Source organism: Apodemus sylvaticus, chromosome 15 (genome assembly GCF_947179515.1).
Source record: "Apodemus sylvaticus chromosome 15, mApoSyl1.1, whole genome shotgun sequence".
NCBI classification, from domain to species: Eukaryota; Metazoa; Chordata; class Mammalia; order Rodentia; family Muridae; genus Apodemus; species Apodemus sylvaticus.
Genome location: NC_067486.1, coordinates 34,245,769 through 34,262,173, shown reverse-complemented (window position 1 = coordinate 34,262,173; position 16,405 = coordinate 34,245,769). Strand labels below are relative to the sequence as shown.

General features: G+C 34.5%; 1 protein-coding gene across 1 annotated transcript in view; it reads right to left on the bottom strand.

Annotated features, from left to right (window-relative positions):
- The window catches only part of Znf654 (zinc finger protein 654), an 81,307-nt gene that overhangs the window by 5,922 nt on the left and 58,980 nt on the right, over positions 1 to 16,405 (bottom strand). Inside the window, exons 4-7 of the mRNA XM_052158913.1 lie at positions 6,320 to 6,455; positions 3,742 to 3,944; positions 3,098 to 3,237; positions 112 to 253 (exon numbers count right to left, since the gene is read on the bottom strand). Coding sequence (XP_052014873.1) covers positions 112 to 253; positions 3,098 to 3,237; positions 3,742 to 3,944; positions 6,320 to 6,455 — 621 coding nt within the window. The remainder of the gene's footprint in view (positions 1 to 111; positions 254 to 3,097; positions 3,238 to 3,741; positions 3,945 to 6,319; positions 6,456 to 16,405) is intronic.

Sequence of the window (16,405 nt, the reverse complement as noted above, 5' to 3'; positions counted from 1 at the left end):
TTGTTTTTTCTCCAACTTGTGCCATGTTGAATATTTGAAGCTGAAGAGAAAGGATTGTAACAGAGAAAGCAACATTAAAAATCTAAAAACTGAAACAATAAATATATTTACCTCATCTTTAATGATTTTCATAAAAGGAAATATGACTCTCACATTAGTTGCTGTTCTTAAAAGTTGGTAACATTGATCTACAAACACTTGTTTTGAAGGATTAGATTTAAGCTGTAGTTTACTCCATAGGAAAATCAACTCCCTATAATGAGAAAAAGACATATATCAAAATATAAGTACAGGCATTGATTTCTTTTGCCTGATTCTATACTATCCTAGCAAGGCTATACATAAGGTAGTTATACATGTATATGCACCCTGTGCTACCTTTGAGATTAATAATAGTTAAAAGAGAAAAATAAAAACTACATAATCTTGCATTGATAGTATTGATTTCTAAAGTTATGCTGACATACCTAAGAAATTCATAGTGTTGAATCAGTTCTAATTTCATATTCAAGTACTGATGTTATAACTTTAAAACACGCACTTGTGACCTTTATATACCATCATCAGAATACCATCCAAGAATGGAGTAAAGAGAGAACTCTGAGTGCTTGTGAGAAAACACCAAGAAAACTGAGTCTTGTTACTTCAGTGTCTTGGACTTGTTCTTGAAATGTGTCTCCATGCCCCACTCAGGTGTAATAGATAGGAGTGAGTTTACTTCCATTATTCCTTCAAGTGGCTATTGTTTATATTCCTCTATGGAAAATCATGGTTTTTGCCACATGCTCCACATGTGGCTTGCCCTTGTGATTCTACACTTTACTCATTTGATTCCTCTTAATCCTCAGAGTATAAATTGTCTGATGCTCTGAATAAGGTTTGCTGTTAGTTATAAAAGGCTTTGGTCTGCCTTGTTATTTTGGCTCCATTTCCCCAGGTCCTATTGCCAGCTAGAACAGTAAACATACTACTTGCAAATTTGAAACCAATATTTTAGAATATTTTCTTTCTATTAAGATACTAAAAGTAATTTTAAAATGTAAACATATAGTACTAATTTTAAAACTGTATCCTTAACATTATCTGTAGAGCATGTGCTTTTCTGTGAACATACTATACTTTTGAACAGACAAACTATAGAGCACTTAAAGCATTCACAGGTAGATTCTTTCCTAATAAATGGCCAAGGATGAACAAGGACAAATATAGGCAGTGGCTTTTCAAGTAAAGTGAAAGCATAAGGATACACCTCATAAGGAAATCTGCCCATAGACCCTAAAACTTACATAAAGCATCATAATTTGGAATGACTAAAATATTTGGTGGCAACTTTGTTTTTTCCAAAATAGATTTACTATGTATGTCTTGTGAGCCCATGATATGTAAGTGGAGTTGAGCTGACTAGACACTGGACTTTCTTCATTTTACATGTAACATCATGTAAATACAACTCTGCTTGTAGAAAGACAAGAAATGTAACAATCAAAAAGTACTCTAGGCCAAGACAGAATAACAAACATCATTCAGTTTAAAAATTCATGACTTGGGCTGGAGAGATGACTCAGCGGTTTAAGAGCACCAACTGCTCTTCTGGAGGTCATGAGTTCAAATCCAAGCAACCACATGGTGGCTCACAACTGCCTGTAATGAGAAACAAAAAAACTTTGGGCTGGAGTGAGCAGGGAGAGCACGGAGGCCAGAGCGAGTGGGCTGGAGCAAGATGGAGCAAGAGTGTGAAGTGAAGGAGGAAAAAATATTAAGTTTAAAAAATTCATGACTCCAATACTCTATATTATTAAATTTTTAAAAATGACTATCACTGTTCCAGTTAGGAAACAACATTGTGTTTGCTACTACTCAGTCATTTTGGTTTTCAATCTCCCAACACACCTATTTCCTGAGATGCTTGTTAAGCTTGTATATATTTTATCAATCATATTTTCCAGTTAGTAATTCGTGAACACCTATCTCCTCAGTAACACAATGTATGATGGAGACAGTAACTGACATTTAAAAAATAAAAAAGCTAATGTTTGCTTACCTTTATTGACTATCTTTAAAGACATCTCTAGTGAACTGCCTGGTATGTACTCAACTTTAATAAGTCACTAGCTTCCTACATAGATTCTATATAACCTTAAGATACCAAGAAATAACATTTGATTAATACATTTTTGTTAGTTGAAAATCTGTTTTGGTTTTGGTGTATTACTGTTGTTTCATAGATGCCAGGGAACTGTTCTATAGCTAAGCTACTGTCCCATTCAGACGATCTCATAGCTATTGTATTCTTAAATATTGAAATCCTCCTGAGGAATTTAGTAAGAAAAAGTATACACATAAAAGATGGCGGTGAACATTAGAAATAAGGAAAGTTTTAATAAAATTGTGATGGAGGAAAAGAAGCAAAATAGACCAATTATATTAAAGAATGTATGGCCTAACTCTGCAACACATTTTAAAACAAAATGATAGCTGGAAACCATGAGATAATCCATTTAATATTTTACAAATGATTATATTACAAATGTATACATGTTTATTTTCCCAACTTGTTCCAAAACAATATTAAAATAAAGATTTTTAAATGGACATTCTTTACACTCAAAAGTTTTATTTTGTTTTTTTTTTTTTAACTCTTAGCTCATAAAAGTTTAATTTCCCTCCTGTCTCTTTGTTAAATTGCAGGTGGGGGTGGGTAGGACTTAGTATACAAAATATATACGTGTCCCAAGATTTTTTTCAGTATAACAACAACAATAATAACAAAAACATAAAAGCAACTATAGGGGCTGCAGAGAAGAGCTTGTACTGCTATTATAGAAGATACTAGTTCAGTTGCTAATATCCATGTTGGATGGCTGACGAACACTAGAGGATCTGATGCCCTCTTCTGGCTTCCAACAGCATCTGCACTCACATGTACATATTAATATACACACACATAATTAAAAAATAATAAAAACTATGCTGATTTTAAAAAGTAGTTGAACACCTTCAAACACCAGTAAGGAAAACATATAGTTCAAACTCTACTAATCAATCCTCCTTTAGTTTACCATTTTTCCATTTCAAATTATGCATCAGAAACACTTACCATATGTAGTACATGTCCCCATTCTGGAGCTGTGGAATAAGAAAGGATTCACAGAGTTGTAAGGCTAGCAAAGTCTTGCCTTCTTTTTCAGTGTTACAGATGATATCAATTCCACTCTTACAATCAGTTTTCAACAAATGCTGTAAGAAGAAAGGAAGAGTCAGTTCCTATCATCAAAAACATATAATACCTCTAGTTGTGGTTTCTGTTTAGGATACTTGCAAGTACTGATAGATTTCTAGTCTCTTTTACAGTTATACACTGTATTAAGTACAGCACCTGCATTTCACAATGAAAGGCCATTAATGCCCTTAAGTAAAATTCAGGTTAGGAAAGAAGTCCTTTTATTGTAAAAAGCAAAATAAACATGAGCATTTAACTTCTTAGCACTTTAAGGGGAAAAATCATAATATTTCTCAGTTTTTTTCCTGTGTCATACGAAAAGTTTAGTAAGTAAATTATATTAACCATGTTACTATCAGATTTTAAGTCACATGAACTTAAAAGAATAGTCACAAGTAAATACATTTAGATGATGTGATCTCTAAATCCTTGTTATTACTGCAAAACAATTGAGTAATAGTAAGGTTTTGTTTTGTTTTTAGGACAGTTAAATGTAATAGGAAAAAAGTCTCAAATGATACCTCACGGAATAGCTGATCTTCTACAGGTGACATGAACAGACAGGTGAAGAGTGCTTGATGGAAGTACAAGTCTTTACTGATTTCAGGGTGATTTATACAAGATTTAATAAGAGCCATTGCTTCGGGTATGCGTTCACAGGCAATTAGGTATCTGGCACGTAGTTCAAAGAACAGTGGATTTTCAGAACTTAAGTATTTGTTCACTATATTAAAAAGAAAACATTATTATGCTTAAAAAGCATCGAAACTTTTTTTTAAACTTTACAACTAAAACATCATATTTCATTAGATTATATAAATAACATGTTCCACAGGAAAACTTATATTTTTGAATATTCATTTAAGATCGCTGATAAATGAAAATAAAGCTTCAAAATAGTGCTCATGAAATTCTAGTTGATTTCTTCATAGTTTAGAATGGAGGTAAAAATCAGAATTAGATATTCTTTTAGTTCATCAGTACATTAGAATGTTTCAAATAGCAAATCTAAAATGTACCTCTAGCCTAAGATTACACATTTTTGCTCCTGGTGGTCTAATATTTTCATTATTATAAGAGACTGAATGCTAAGCTAGTACATTAAAATCACATTAAATCAGATTAACTGTAGAGAAATGTAAGCTAAGTTAATGAAAAACCTGAATCATGAATAAATATTAATGCAAAATTGTGTCACGAGGTCTAATGTGTTTATACATCACTAAGGATAATTATTAATTTGTGATTACTTTTATTTTCATAATATACAAACACATTTAACTATGTAAGTTTATTTAAACCCAACAACAACCTTATGACAGATTCTATGCTATTTGTTTTATTAGAGATTAAATGACTTGCCCAATGACAAAGATATTATTAAGTGGCAGAGACTGAAGTGGAACCTATATTTTATGCTTTTTAAATCCAAAAATTTTTAATTATTTATATTTCACCAATAGCTACTGAAGTGTTGATGGACTATATTTTATTTTGACTTAAACATTTTACTTACATTTACTTCTGTTTAAAATGTATGGTGAGTAAACAATGACTTGGATTTGATGCAAAAAATTTTTTTCAGTCTGAATTTTACCATAACGACTACTACCCAGAGAAGAATCATCTATATTAACGAGACCCAAAGTGAGGAATTCTAGTGTAGTTATAAAAGGAACCTGAAGAGCCATCAGCCTTCACAGCAACTCTGTTCTAGTTCCTACTCAACAAAAGCCTAAACACTCCCTTAAAAGCCTAATAAAGTTTCTTCTCTCCTGTCCTCTTAAAAAATTTTTTTAAAAAAATCATTATTATTATTATTATTATTATTATTATGTGTGTGTGTGTGTGTGTGTGTGTGTGTGTGTGTGTGTGTGTGTGTGTGTTATTCGATTAACAAACATGTACAGCAAGTGCCTTTCTTACCTTCTGAGCCACCACACTTGCTCCTGGCTTCTTCCATTTGTGGCTCTTTGGATGCTACCCACCCTATCTTCTCTAGCCACATTTCCTTGTTTCCTCTCACAATGGCCCTTATTCTTTCCCATAATTTATTTATTCTTTATAATTTTCATCAGTAAGCAAGTCTTTCTCCTTTCCAACTGTCCTTGCAATGTTCACATCGAGCAGCAGCTCCCCTTGTTTGCCTGTTATGCTCCACCTTGGTATAGAGCTGGTTTGGTCTTAAGCCCAGCATAATAGTCCCTTCTCCACACACTACATGTCTTAACCTGTTGCAAACGGGAATATCTTTATATGTTCAATGCATGCTAATTAACTGTTCCCAAGTTAGAAGAGCTTGTCTGTGGCTTTTCTACATTTTTGTGTGCTTATACACTATGGTTAAGCTTATAGGCTAAGTTTTGGTGATCCATATATCCTAGAACTCAGGACATTTTTTTTTTTTTGTTTTTTGTTTTTTTGTTGTTTTTCGAGACAGGGTTTCTCTGTGTAGCCCGGCTGACCTGGAACTCACTCTGTAGACCAGGCTGGCCTCGAACTCAGAGATCTGCCTGCCTCTGCCTCCCAAGTGCTGGGATTAAAGGCGTGAGCCACCACCGCCCGGCAGGACATTTTTAATAATATGGGAACTAAAGGGTTAATAACATTAACAGGTTAGATTAGAGAACAGGACCTCCTGCTTCAATAAAGAATTTTGGCTTTCAAAGAGTGTACTGTCTGTCAGTATGACAGGAGCTGATGTCAAAGGATGTAAAATAATGAAAGAATGACACAAAACAATTAGTTTGGGAAATGCTGTTCTATCATATTTGAAATTTACTTATTCTTTATCAGTTACAGCACTGTGTGAATGACAATTCACACACTAATCATCATTATTAACTAATTACTGTACACATGGCACTGGATTAACTATAGAATATAAGCACAAGAATATATTACCATAGTAATGGGTAAAATAAATTCAGAGCTCCAACATTCATAGAACTCTAATGCAATAGATATTCTGTAATACCCAGTAAATATGTCAACAGCCACAGTACCATTACTAGAAAGAAATGGAACAAAGCTGGTATCAAGAAGCACTTTTGGCCAAGTTAGAAAGGAAATGGTTATGGTGTTGCCTCCGTGAAGTACCTGTCTCCTGGGATGCTGGCTGGGCTTTAAGAACAGCTTGCAACACTGGATCTTCCCAGGGGCCACCATCTTTAATGATTCGAGTCACCAGTTCCAGATTCACATTTCCATATCTACGGAGGTGGTTCTGGCATTCCTAAGGAGAAAAATCATTTTGGCTTTGAAAAAATTTAAAGAAGTTAAAAACTACTTGATCATCATTATCCACAAAGTAACTGATGACTACATGATAGCTACTCAATTATAAAAGAGAAAAGGGTACCATTGCAACCTAAGTAGGGCAACAAAATCCCATTAGTAATAAATAGTCTTAGGCGGAAAAAAATTCCATTAAAACAGGGATAAAATGTAACCAAATGGAAAAGCCTACAGGGGAATCACTTGTAGGGAAAGAGCTAGGTTGCAAAAAGCTGAAAATTAAATGATATGTTAAGTGTACATAAAAATTCAAAAAAAAAGTTCCTGTTAACAATGGCAGGCAAAGCCCGGGGAGGCGCAGCTCAGAAGCTCGCTCTGCACTGGACACACAGGGCCTTGCCTTACCCTCAACTGATGCCACATCTTACAAGGAAGGCAGTTCAGTTTCAAAACTGAACATTCCACTTCCCTTTGTTTAGAAATTAGATTTGTGATTAGCAGATGAATAAACAACAGGCCGAAAAAAGAAATCAAACATATAACAGGAGCAGTTTACATCAAGTTTTAGATATAGATGTACTAATAAAATAAGTAGTAATTAACCAGTACTCTCTGGCTTCTGTATTTTTTTAGATATATATAGTGTGTTTAAGTCATATTTTATTATATTGTAACATTAATAAAGGAATTACTTGATTTACTTAATTTTATTTACTGAGTTTGATGCACCAGCTTTAGATATACATCATTTGTGTATCTGTTGGACTCTTCTTTCTAGTTCATTATACACTAAGAGTTTTAAAAGTTGTTTAGGAAAGCTAGAATTTTGAAAAACAAACAGACTTAGTAAATAAATAAGTTGAGCTTGAACCCTTAAGAAAAAAGGGATGAATTATCAATTAACAAATTCACAGTGGCTGTTACTTTACTTGAATTAAACAATCACATTTTTATATCATTTGAACATTGTATTTTTAACCTAAAAATTAATTCTAAGTATTATTTTTTACTTATTGGTTAAGGAAAAAAAAGAATATTGATTTTATTAAAGAACAAGATAGGAGAAACTAAATAACAAAAATTTCAAATGGGGTGTCCCTGTTCTGCAGATTGGTTTCAAGTTGCTGGGCTAATCAGTCCTCCCTCAAGCTCCCAGGTAACAGGAACTAGGAGTACATTACACCAAAGAAATCACAATTGCACAGTTGTGTGTGTGTGTCTGTGTGTGTGTGTGTGTGTGTACATATATAATTATTTCACACATATATAATTATTTCATCAAAGAGGACAAGATCATTAAGTTCAGTTGTTAGAACATAAGTTACCTCCCTAAATGTTTTTTAAAGGTGTCTTTATACTTAGTTAAGACAACTAAGTATAAAAAAGTCCTAGAGTGGGCAAGTTACTTAACCTCTCTGTGCTCTATCAGTTAATTTTTCTACAGCATGGCTACTAAAAATACCACTTCATAAGATTGTTGTGAGGATTAAATAATAGCATGCAGTAAGTAGTAGAAGGTTCGTGGGACAGTACTTTGCACATAGAAAATACTAAAGGTGAGCCTTCAGTTCTTAGAATATTTTAACGTTTTCAAAAAAAAAGTGCACATGTGGTATGTGTAAATAATATATTTTAGGGTACCTAGTTGCCTGAGCATTAAAAAAGGTGCATTTCTCATCAGCCTGCAATAACATTTATTATTAAAGGATGTGTAGGGGGAGTATGTGTCAATACATATGAATTACCAGTTATATTGTTCATTATGCTGAGGTATTTAGAACTGGACTCAGTCTATGTTAGTGTATCCTGTAAATTTCCTTTTAAAAAGGTAGAACTTTAGTTTAAAAAGAGAAAAAAAGGGCTCTAAAGCCCCCAATTTACACCATTGAAAGTTTCACAGAGAAAGCTCTGACAATCTTATCTTTAACAACTACCAACCTCAAGTTTGGGATGTGGGTATGTCAGTGTGTACGTGCCTGTACTTCCTCTACCGTGGCTAGGATTACAATATACACTCTCCATCTGGTAGGTTACATTTTAAATCATTCCTTCGTCATTTACTGTGTAACCCATCTGCATGATTATTCTGTGTGTTTGTGTGCGTCTTTTGTCAATATATTAGTAGAAAATACTACTAAGGAAAATAACTCCGATTTAGGTAATGAAAATGAATCCTTTCAGTGAGGGCTACTTTTTAAAAGACAGAATGAAAGAGAATAAATAAGTATAAAAATAGTTCCTTTCTTTAAGATAGCATTAATGGCTAAAACTACAAAGTTTCTGTAAGGCAAAGGACACTGTCAAAAGGACAAAACGTCAACCAACAGATTGGGAAAGAATCTTCACCAACCCTAAATTTGACAGAGGGCTAATATCTAATATATACAAAGAACTCAAGAAAGTAGAACCCAGAGATCCAAATAACCCCATGAAAAAGTGGGGTACGAAGCTAAACAAAGAATTTTCACATGAAGAACTTCGGAAGGCTGAGAAACACCTTAAGAAATGTTCAACATCATTAATCATTAGGGAAATGCAAATCAAAACAACCCTGAGATTTCACCTTAAACCAATCAGAATGGCTAAGGTCAAAAACTCAGGAGACAGCAGGTGATGACGAGGATGTGGAGAAAGGGGAACACTCCTCCACTGCTGGTGGGATTGCAAGATGGTGCAACCACTTTGGAAATCAGTCTGGAGGTTCCTCAGAAAACTGGGCATGTCACTTCCTGAGGACCCTGTTATACCACTCCTGGGCATATACCCAGAGGATTCTTCAGCATACAATAAGGACACATGCTCCACTATGTTCATAGCAGCCCTATTTGTAGTATCCAGAAGCTGGAAACAACCCAGGTGTCCCTCAACGGAGGAATGGATATAAAAAATGTGGTATATTTACAAAATGGAGTACTACACAGCAATTAAAAACAATGAATTCATGAAATTCTTAGACAAATGGATGGAGCTGGAGAACATCATACTAAGTGAGGTAACCCAGTCTCAAAAGATCAATCATGGTATGCACTCACTGATAAATGGATATTAGCCTAGAAACTTTGAATACCCAAGACATAATCCACATATTAAATGAGGTCCAAAAAGAATGGAGGAGTGGCCCCTGGTTCTGGAAAGACTCAGTGCAACAGTATAGGGCAAAACCAGAACAGGGAAGCGGGAAGGGGTAGATGGAGTAACAGGGGGAGGGAAGAGGGCTTATGGGACTTGCGGGGAGTGGGGACCCAGAAAAGGGGAAATCATTTGAAATGTAAATAAAAATATATCAATAAAGAAAAAAATTTTAAAAAGACAGAATGAAAGAGAATAAATAAATATAAAAGTAGTTCCTTTCTTTAAGAAAGCATTAATGGCTTTTTTACATGGTATTCAAACTAACACCCCCAAAATTAGTATAGAACCTCCTGCACTAGAGAATTTTTCTCTCCTGAATCATTAGGCATATTTTTAGAAAGTTTGTGAAACAATGCATGGATATACATTAACACACTCCTCTACCTGAACTGCTTATGACTGCTGTTTACTGAGGTGGGCTTATTACAATTCCTTTTGTTAGTTCCTTTCAACACTGTGCCTTTGACAAGGGTAGGAAGAAAACAACTCTACTCACTTTTCTTTCAGAATCCATTGTAAAGTGGAATTAACGTTTTGTTCTGAAGTTAGATTTTTTTTTCATTCCTAAGCTAGTTGCCATTTTAAAGTTCACATCCATCTATAAAGCTGTATTTCAGTATTTGGATTTTTTTTTTTAAACATCCAAGTTTAACCCTTCGTCAGCTTATCATGATTAGAAATGTAAGGCCCCGCCCACCTGGACTATTACTATTACATGTGACACATCCTTTTCTCATCCTTGTCCGCAACAGTTTAAATTCACCTTGTATTTTACCTGTGCTCTTTTCTCATTGTCACAAATTCTTCCTTCTACAAATTCCACGGTGTTATCCAAAACCATCCTATTAAGTCAAGTAATTGATTGGTTGGTTGATTAATTAATGTGTTGACTTTGCCATTCCCACTTCTCAAAAAGTATCATCTACTTCAATCCATACAGATTTAATAACTGTCATTTCAATATTAAAATCTATATCAATCCATTCTTAATTATCACATTAAGACGAGGATTTTTAATATTATTTTACTTTCTTTAGGTGATTAGGAGTTTATTCAGGTCTCAGTGAGTCATAACACTTGCTATATAAACAGGAGGACCTGGGTTTGAATTCTAAGTGCTGACATAAAAACATAAAAATCAGTCACACCTGTTACCACATTGTTGAGGGCAGAAACTCACTGACACAGGGAACCCTAGCTGGCATGGTCAACTTCAGGTTGAGTGAAAGATCCTGTGTCTCAAAAAAAGTAAGATGGAGAGTGAGAGCACCCAAACATTCACTGTGCAATGTGCCTTACAACATGCTTGCACAAACATAAACAAGCATTTTTTCTTTTAAAAAATTATCTTATTTTGGAGGATTTGCCAGTATGTATGTTTGTGCACATGTACAGTGCCCATGGAAGCCAGTAGGAGGGAGGTATCAGATTCCCTGGACCTGGTGTTTCAGACTGTTGTGAGCTGCTGTGTGGGGACTGGCAATCAAGCCTGGACCCTCTGAAAGAGGAGCAAGTGCTCTCAACTGTCAAGTCATCTCTCCAGACCCAGAAAGTACATTTTTAATGTTAACTTTTTGATGAAAAGAGAGACCATAAGCACCTGTGTAGATGAAGGAATCATGGGCATCTTTCTTATTTGTAATACCATGTATCAATGTTGCCATATCAAATGGAAGCAAAAATGCAAATGCTCTTCTGTATGGTTACTTACAAAAACACACATCAGTAAAATCAAGATTTGGTATTTTGCCTTGGATTTAATCCTTACCATTACATAAAACTGGTGCCTGTAATCCCAGTACTGGGAATTCAACAGGAATTCATGGACAGCTCATCCAACTTTGAGAGTTGGAGGTGAGGCTGGCATACTAAAACAATCTTAAAAAAAAAAAATCTTTAGAGTACTTAGAAATGAAAACATTTACTTACCACCAATTTTATTATTACAATTCCATTGGTGATCACATGGCAAAAATGTAAAATTTAATGTTTTGACATACTTTTAAAACAAATTAATTTGTTCCTCTTTTCCAAAGTGTTTGAAAATAACTATTCTATTTTGCCCATATATAAGGAACATTCATAACAATGAAAACACTATTGTTTAGAAAAATACTTTTAAAGGAGGAAATAATTTCAGTGAATATATGCAAGTAAGTATTTCCATTATTACATGATTGTTGTTTTTGTTATTATTATTGGCATGCTGTCTTTAAAACTGAAAGGCAGAATTTACTGTTGAAAAGCCTGTCACTTGGAGCATTTTAATAGGTTTTTAGCCCATATTTTCTAGGTCCTGAGCTCCAAGTCCTATAGAAAAGGAAGGCAGTGGAATGGTTCTTATATCTGAACAGAAACTAGGGTTGAAAAGTGGCTCAATCCATTAAAGTGACTTCCATGCATGAGGAACTGAGTTTGGATTTGTGCAAAAGCGAGATATGTGGTCACAGTTCCAGACCTACTTCCTACTTCCTATGGGTGGAACAGCAGAGGTCAAGGCCCAGAGGCATACTTGCTCTGAGACAAAGGAAGTCAAAAGAGGTGGGGAGAATGCCAGAGGAGTCCAGAATAATGAGACAAAGCAATCCCTGAAGCTTTGGCCAGTCAACCAAGTCAAACTGACAATTTTCAGGATCAGTGAAAGATACTGCTTCAAATAATAAGATAAGGAATGATAGAGTACAACACTTGAAGTTACCTCTGTTCTTCACATGCACCTTCACACACATGTACATCCTCACTCTAACATAACCCATGATGATCTTTAATTTTAACATGTTTTTCTGTATATTTCTTCAATTTTATCAGAAATATTTTCCATGTAAATCTTCGATTTTATCAGAAAATGTTTATAACTCTACTTTCAATCAATAGAAATATTTTATGTCTACCATTTTATCTATATAATTTTCCATGAAATAGACAATTTTAACTTGGTTTTCTATATATTTCTTGAATTTTATCAGAAATATTTTCTATGTAGATCTTCAATTTTATCAGAAAATGTTTATAATTCCACTATCAATCAACTTAGAAATATTTTTATGCCTACCACTTTAATCTGTGTAATTTTCCATGATAATCTTCAATTTTAACATGTTATTCTATACTTTTCTACAATTTTATCAAAAATACTTTCCACATAAATTGTCGATTCTATTATAAAATGTTTCTACTTCCTTTTAATTAATTTAGCAATTTTTATGTCTACCATTTTACTCTTTAATTTTCATGAAAATTGTCAATTTTTATGTGTTTTTCTATATATTTCTTCAATTTTGTCAGAAATATTTTCCATGTAAATCTTCAATTTTATCATAAAATGTTTTTACTTCCTTTTTCAATAAGAAAAAAAAATAGACTAGGGCACATACAGAATTATCGCCCACCAAACTAAACTCAATGAAATCATCAGCACCAAACTTCTTTGTCATGGTAACAATACTTTTGATCCTAAAGAAATATAAGATTATTAGCAATTACAAAGTTAGATTAGAAACTCTATCACTGTGCCAACAGTTGATAGTATTCTACCCTACTACAACCTTCTTCTCACTTATACTGTTTTAAAGAAGGTGGGACCTTTAAAATGAGGCTGACAAAAGTCTCACGCAATAGACAACTTTATTCAGAGCATCAGACAATTTATACTCTGAGGGTTAGGAGGAGTCACCTGAGTAAAGAGTGCATTCATGAAGGTAAGCTGCCTGCAGTGGGTAAGCCACATGCAGCAAAAACTTATTTTTTCCATAGAGGCATCTAAACAAATAATAAGAGCCAGTTGTAATGAATAATCTGAAGTAAACTCACTTCAAACACCTAGGACAGGCACGAAAAGAACATTTCAAGAACAATTCCATATTTTTGAAGAAACCAAGGTCACAGGATTCTTGTGTTGGTTTCTTTGAGTTTTCTCACAAGTACTCAGAAATCTCACACAACTCTGTTCTTGGACCATGCTCTGACAATATTAGCTTACTGTTCTCAGATTTTCTTTTCTTTCTCTTTTCTTTCCTATCTTTTCACCTACCCCTGTATTTAATCTCAGATAGATCAGCAGAACGTATAATGTTTATGTTTCCCCTAAGGAAAAAGAGTTAAAAGAGTAACCAAAAAAAGGGCAAGAAATAACATTTATCATGAATGTCTTCAATGTGCCACAGTGTGTGTTTGAAACTACCTTAGTTCAATTTCCTACCTTAGTTCATAATGGCCATGCATGATATTAAATGTTATGTGGTCCTTTTAGCCATGGGGAAGTATCCAGCACTGGGATGCACCTGACTTCAGATGCACAGCCACCTAAGGTTTGCCCACCCTGTAGCCTGTTTTTTCTGTACTCTGTCTCTTACTCTCACTGCTGAGTGTGAGGAGTTGGGAGGCCAATGCAGTAAAATCAGAGACCTTCATGCAAAGAGGTAACATCAGGATGGGAGTGGGGGGGTGGGATTGTTGAGATAGAACGTGGTTGCGACTTTGCCATTGAATAAAATGCTTGGTGTAAAATATATTTTTTTTTTACATCATGTATTTACAAAGGTAGCACATACAAGTTAGAGTAATATAATACATTTATCTAATAAAATGCTTTTTAAATGAAAAAAAAGAACATTGATGAAAACAACTCAATAAAATACTCAAACTAAATCCAAGAACACATCAAAAATATCATGCAGCATGATACTTCATACCAAGGGTGCAGGGTTGGTTCAATATTGTAGTGGCTATTCCTGGTTGTCAGCTTGACTATATCTGGAATGAACTACAGTCTAGAATTGGAAGGCTCACCTATGATCCTAATTTGGAGGCTCAGAGATATAAGTTTCTGACCTGGATCTTGGCATGGAGACCTTGAAGCATAGTGGCTAAGACAAGGAGATCTCCGAGTTCAAGATCATTTGGGATTAAAGGCTTGGATGCACACACCTTTAATCTGGGCCACACCCTCTGTTGGAGACCTACAGCCTTTAATCTGGGCTACACCCTCTGCTGGAGATATATAAGGACATTGGAAGAAGGAAGACTTGCTCTCACTCTTCCTGGCCTGCTTGCCTCGTGGGACTGAGAAACTGCTAGATCCTTGGACTTCCATCCACAGCTGTTGCTGATCATTGGTGGGGAGTTGGACTATAGATGGTAAGTCATTGACAAATTCCCTAACTATATAAAGACTATCCATACTTTCTGTGACTCTAGAGAACTCAAACTAATACAAATATACAAAAAAAAAAAAAAATCAGTGCAATCATATAAACAAATTGAAAGAGAAAAGCATATAATCATCTCATTAGATATTGATAAAGCCTTTGACAAAAAATAAAAGCTCTTCAATGTTAAACTCTGGGAGAGATCAGGAATATAAGTGCATACTTAATCATAATAAAAACAATATGCATAAGCCAATATTCAACATCAAATTAAACAAAATCAGAAACTTAAAGCAATTCCACTAAAATCAGGTATCAGACCAGGCTTCCCACATCCTCTCTATCAGTTATAATACTTGAAGTTCTAGCTAGAGCAACAAAAGGAGATCAAGGAGATACAAATTGTAAAGGAAGAATTCAAGCAATCACTATTAGAAGATATGAGATAGTATATATAAGCTACCCCAAAAATTCTACCAGAGAATTTTCCAACAGCCAATAAGAATAAGCACCTTCAGCAAAGAGACTGGATACAAAATTAACAACAAAAACAAACCAGTAGCCCTCCTTTATAAAAATGATCAACAGACTGAGAAAGAAATTAGGGAAACAGCACCCTTCATAATAGCCACAAATATAAAATTCCTTGGTGAAACTCTAACCAAGCAAGTGAAAGACCTGTATGACAAGAACTTCAGATCTATGAAAGAAGAAATTGAAGAAGTCATTTGATGATTGAAAGATCTCTTGTGCTCATGGGTCAATAGGATTAGCATATTGAAAATAGACACCTTACTAAATACAATCTACAGATTCAATACAATTCCCATAAAAAAAGATTCAATACAATCTTTTACAAATGTCGAAAGAGCAATTCTCAACTTCATATAGAAAAACAAAAACCTTGGATAGCTAAAACAATCTGGAACAATAAAAGAAATTCTAGAGGTAGCACCATCCCTGATCTCAAGTTGTACTACAATGTAAGAGTAGTAAGAAAAACTGCATAGTATTTGGTATAGAAACAAACAAGTTGATGAATGGAAGCGAATAGAAGACCCTGAAATAAACCCACACATCTACAGACACTTAATTTTTGACAAAGACGCCAAAACCATACAATGGGGAAAAAATTCAACAAATGGTGCTGGTCTAACTGGATGTCTACATGTAGAAGAACGCAAACTGATCCATATTTATCACCCTGCACAAGACTCAAGTAGAAGTGGATCAAAACACCTCAACACAGAACCAGAAACACTAAATCTAATAGAAGAGAAAGTGGAAAATAGCCTTGAATGCATTGGTACAGGAGACAATTCCCTGAACAGAATACCAATGGCTTAGACTCTAAGATCAATAATTAATAAATGGGACCTCATGAAACAGAAAAGCTTCTGTAAGGCAAAGGGACCAAGTGGTAGCCTACAGATTTGGAAAAGATCTTCACTATCCCTTTATACAACAGAGGGCTAGTATCCAAAATATATAAAGAATTCAAGAAGTTAGACACAAATAACCAAATAAACCAATTTTAAAATTGAGTACAGAGCTGAACCGAGAATTCTCAACTGAGGAATCTTAAATGGCCTAGAAGCACTTACAGAAATGCTCAAACACCCTTAATCATCAGGGAAATGTAAATCAAAATGACCCTGAGATTCTTCTA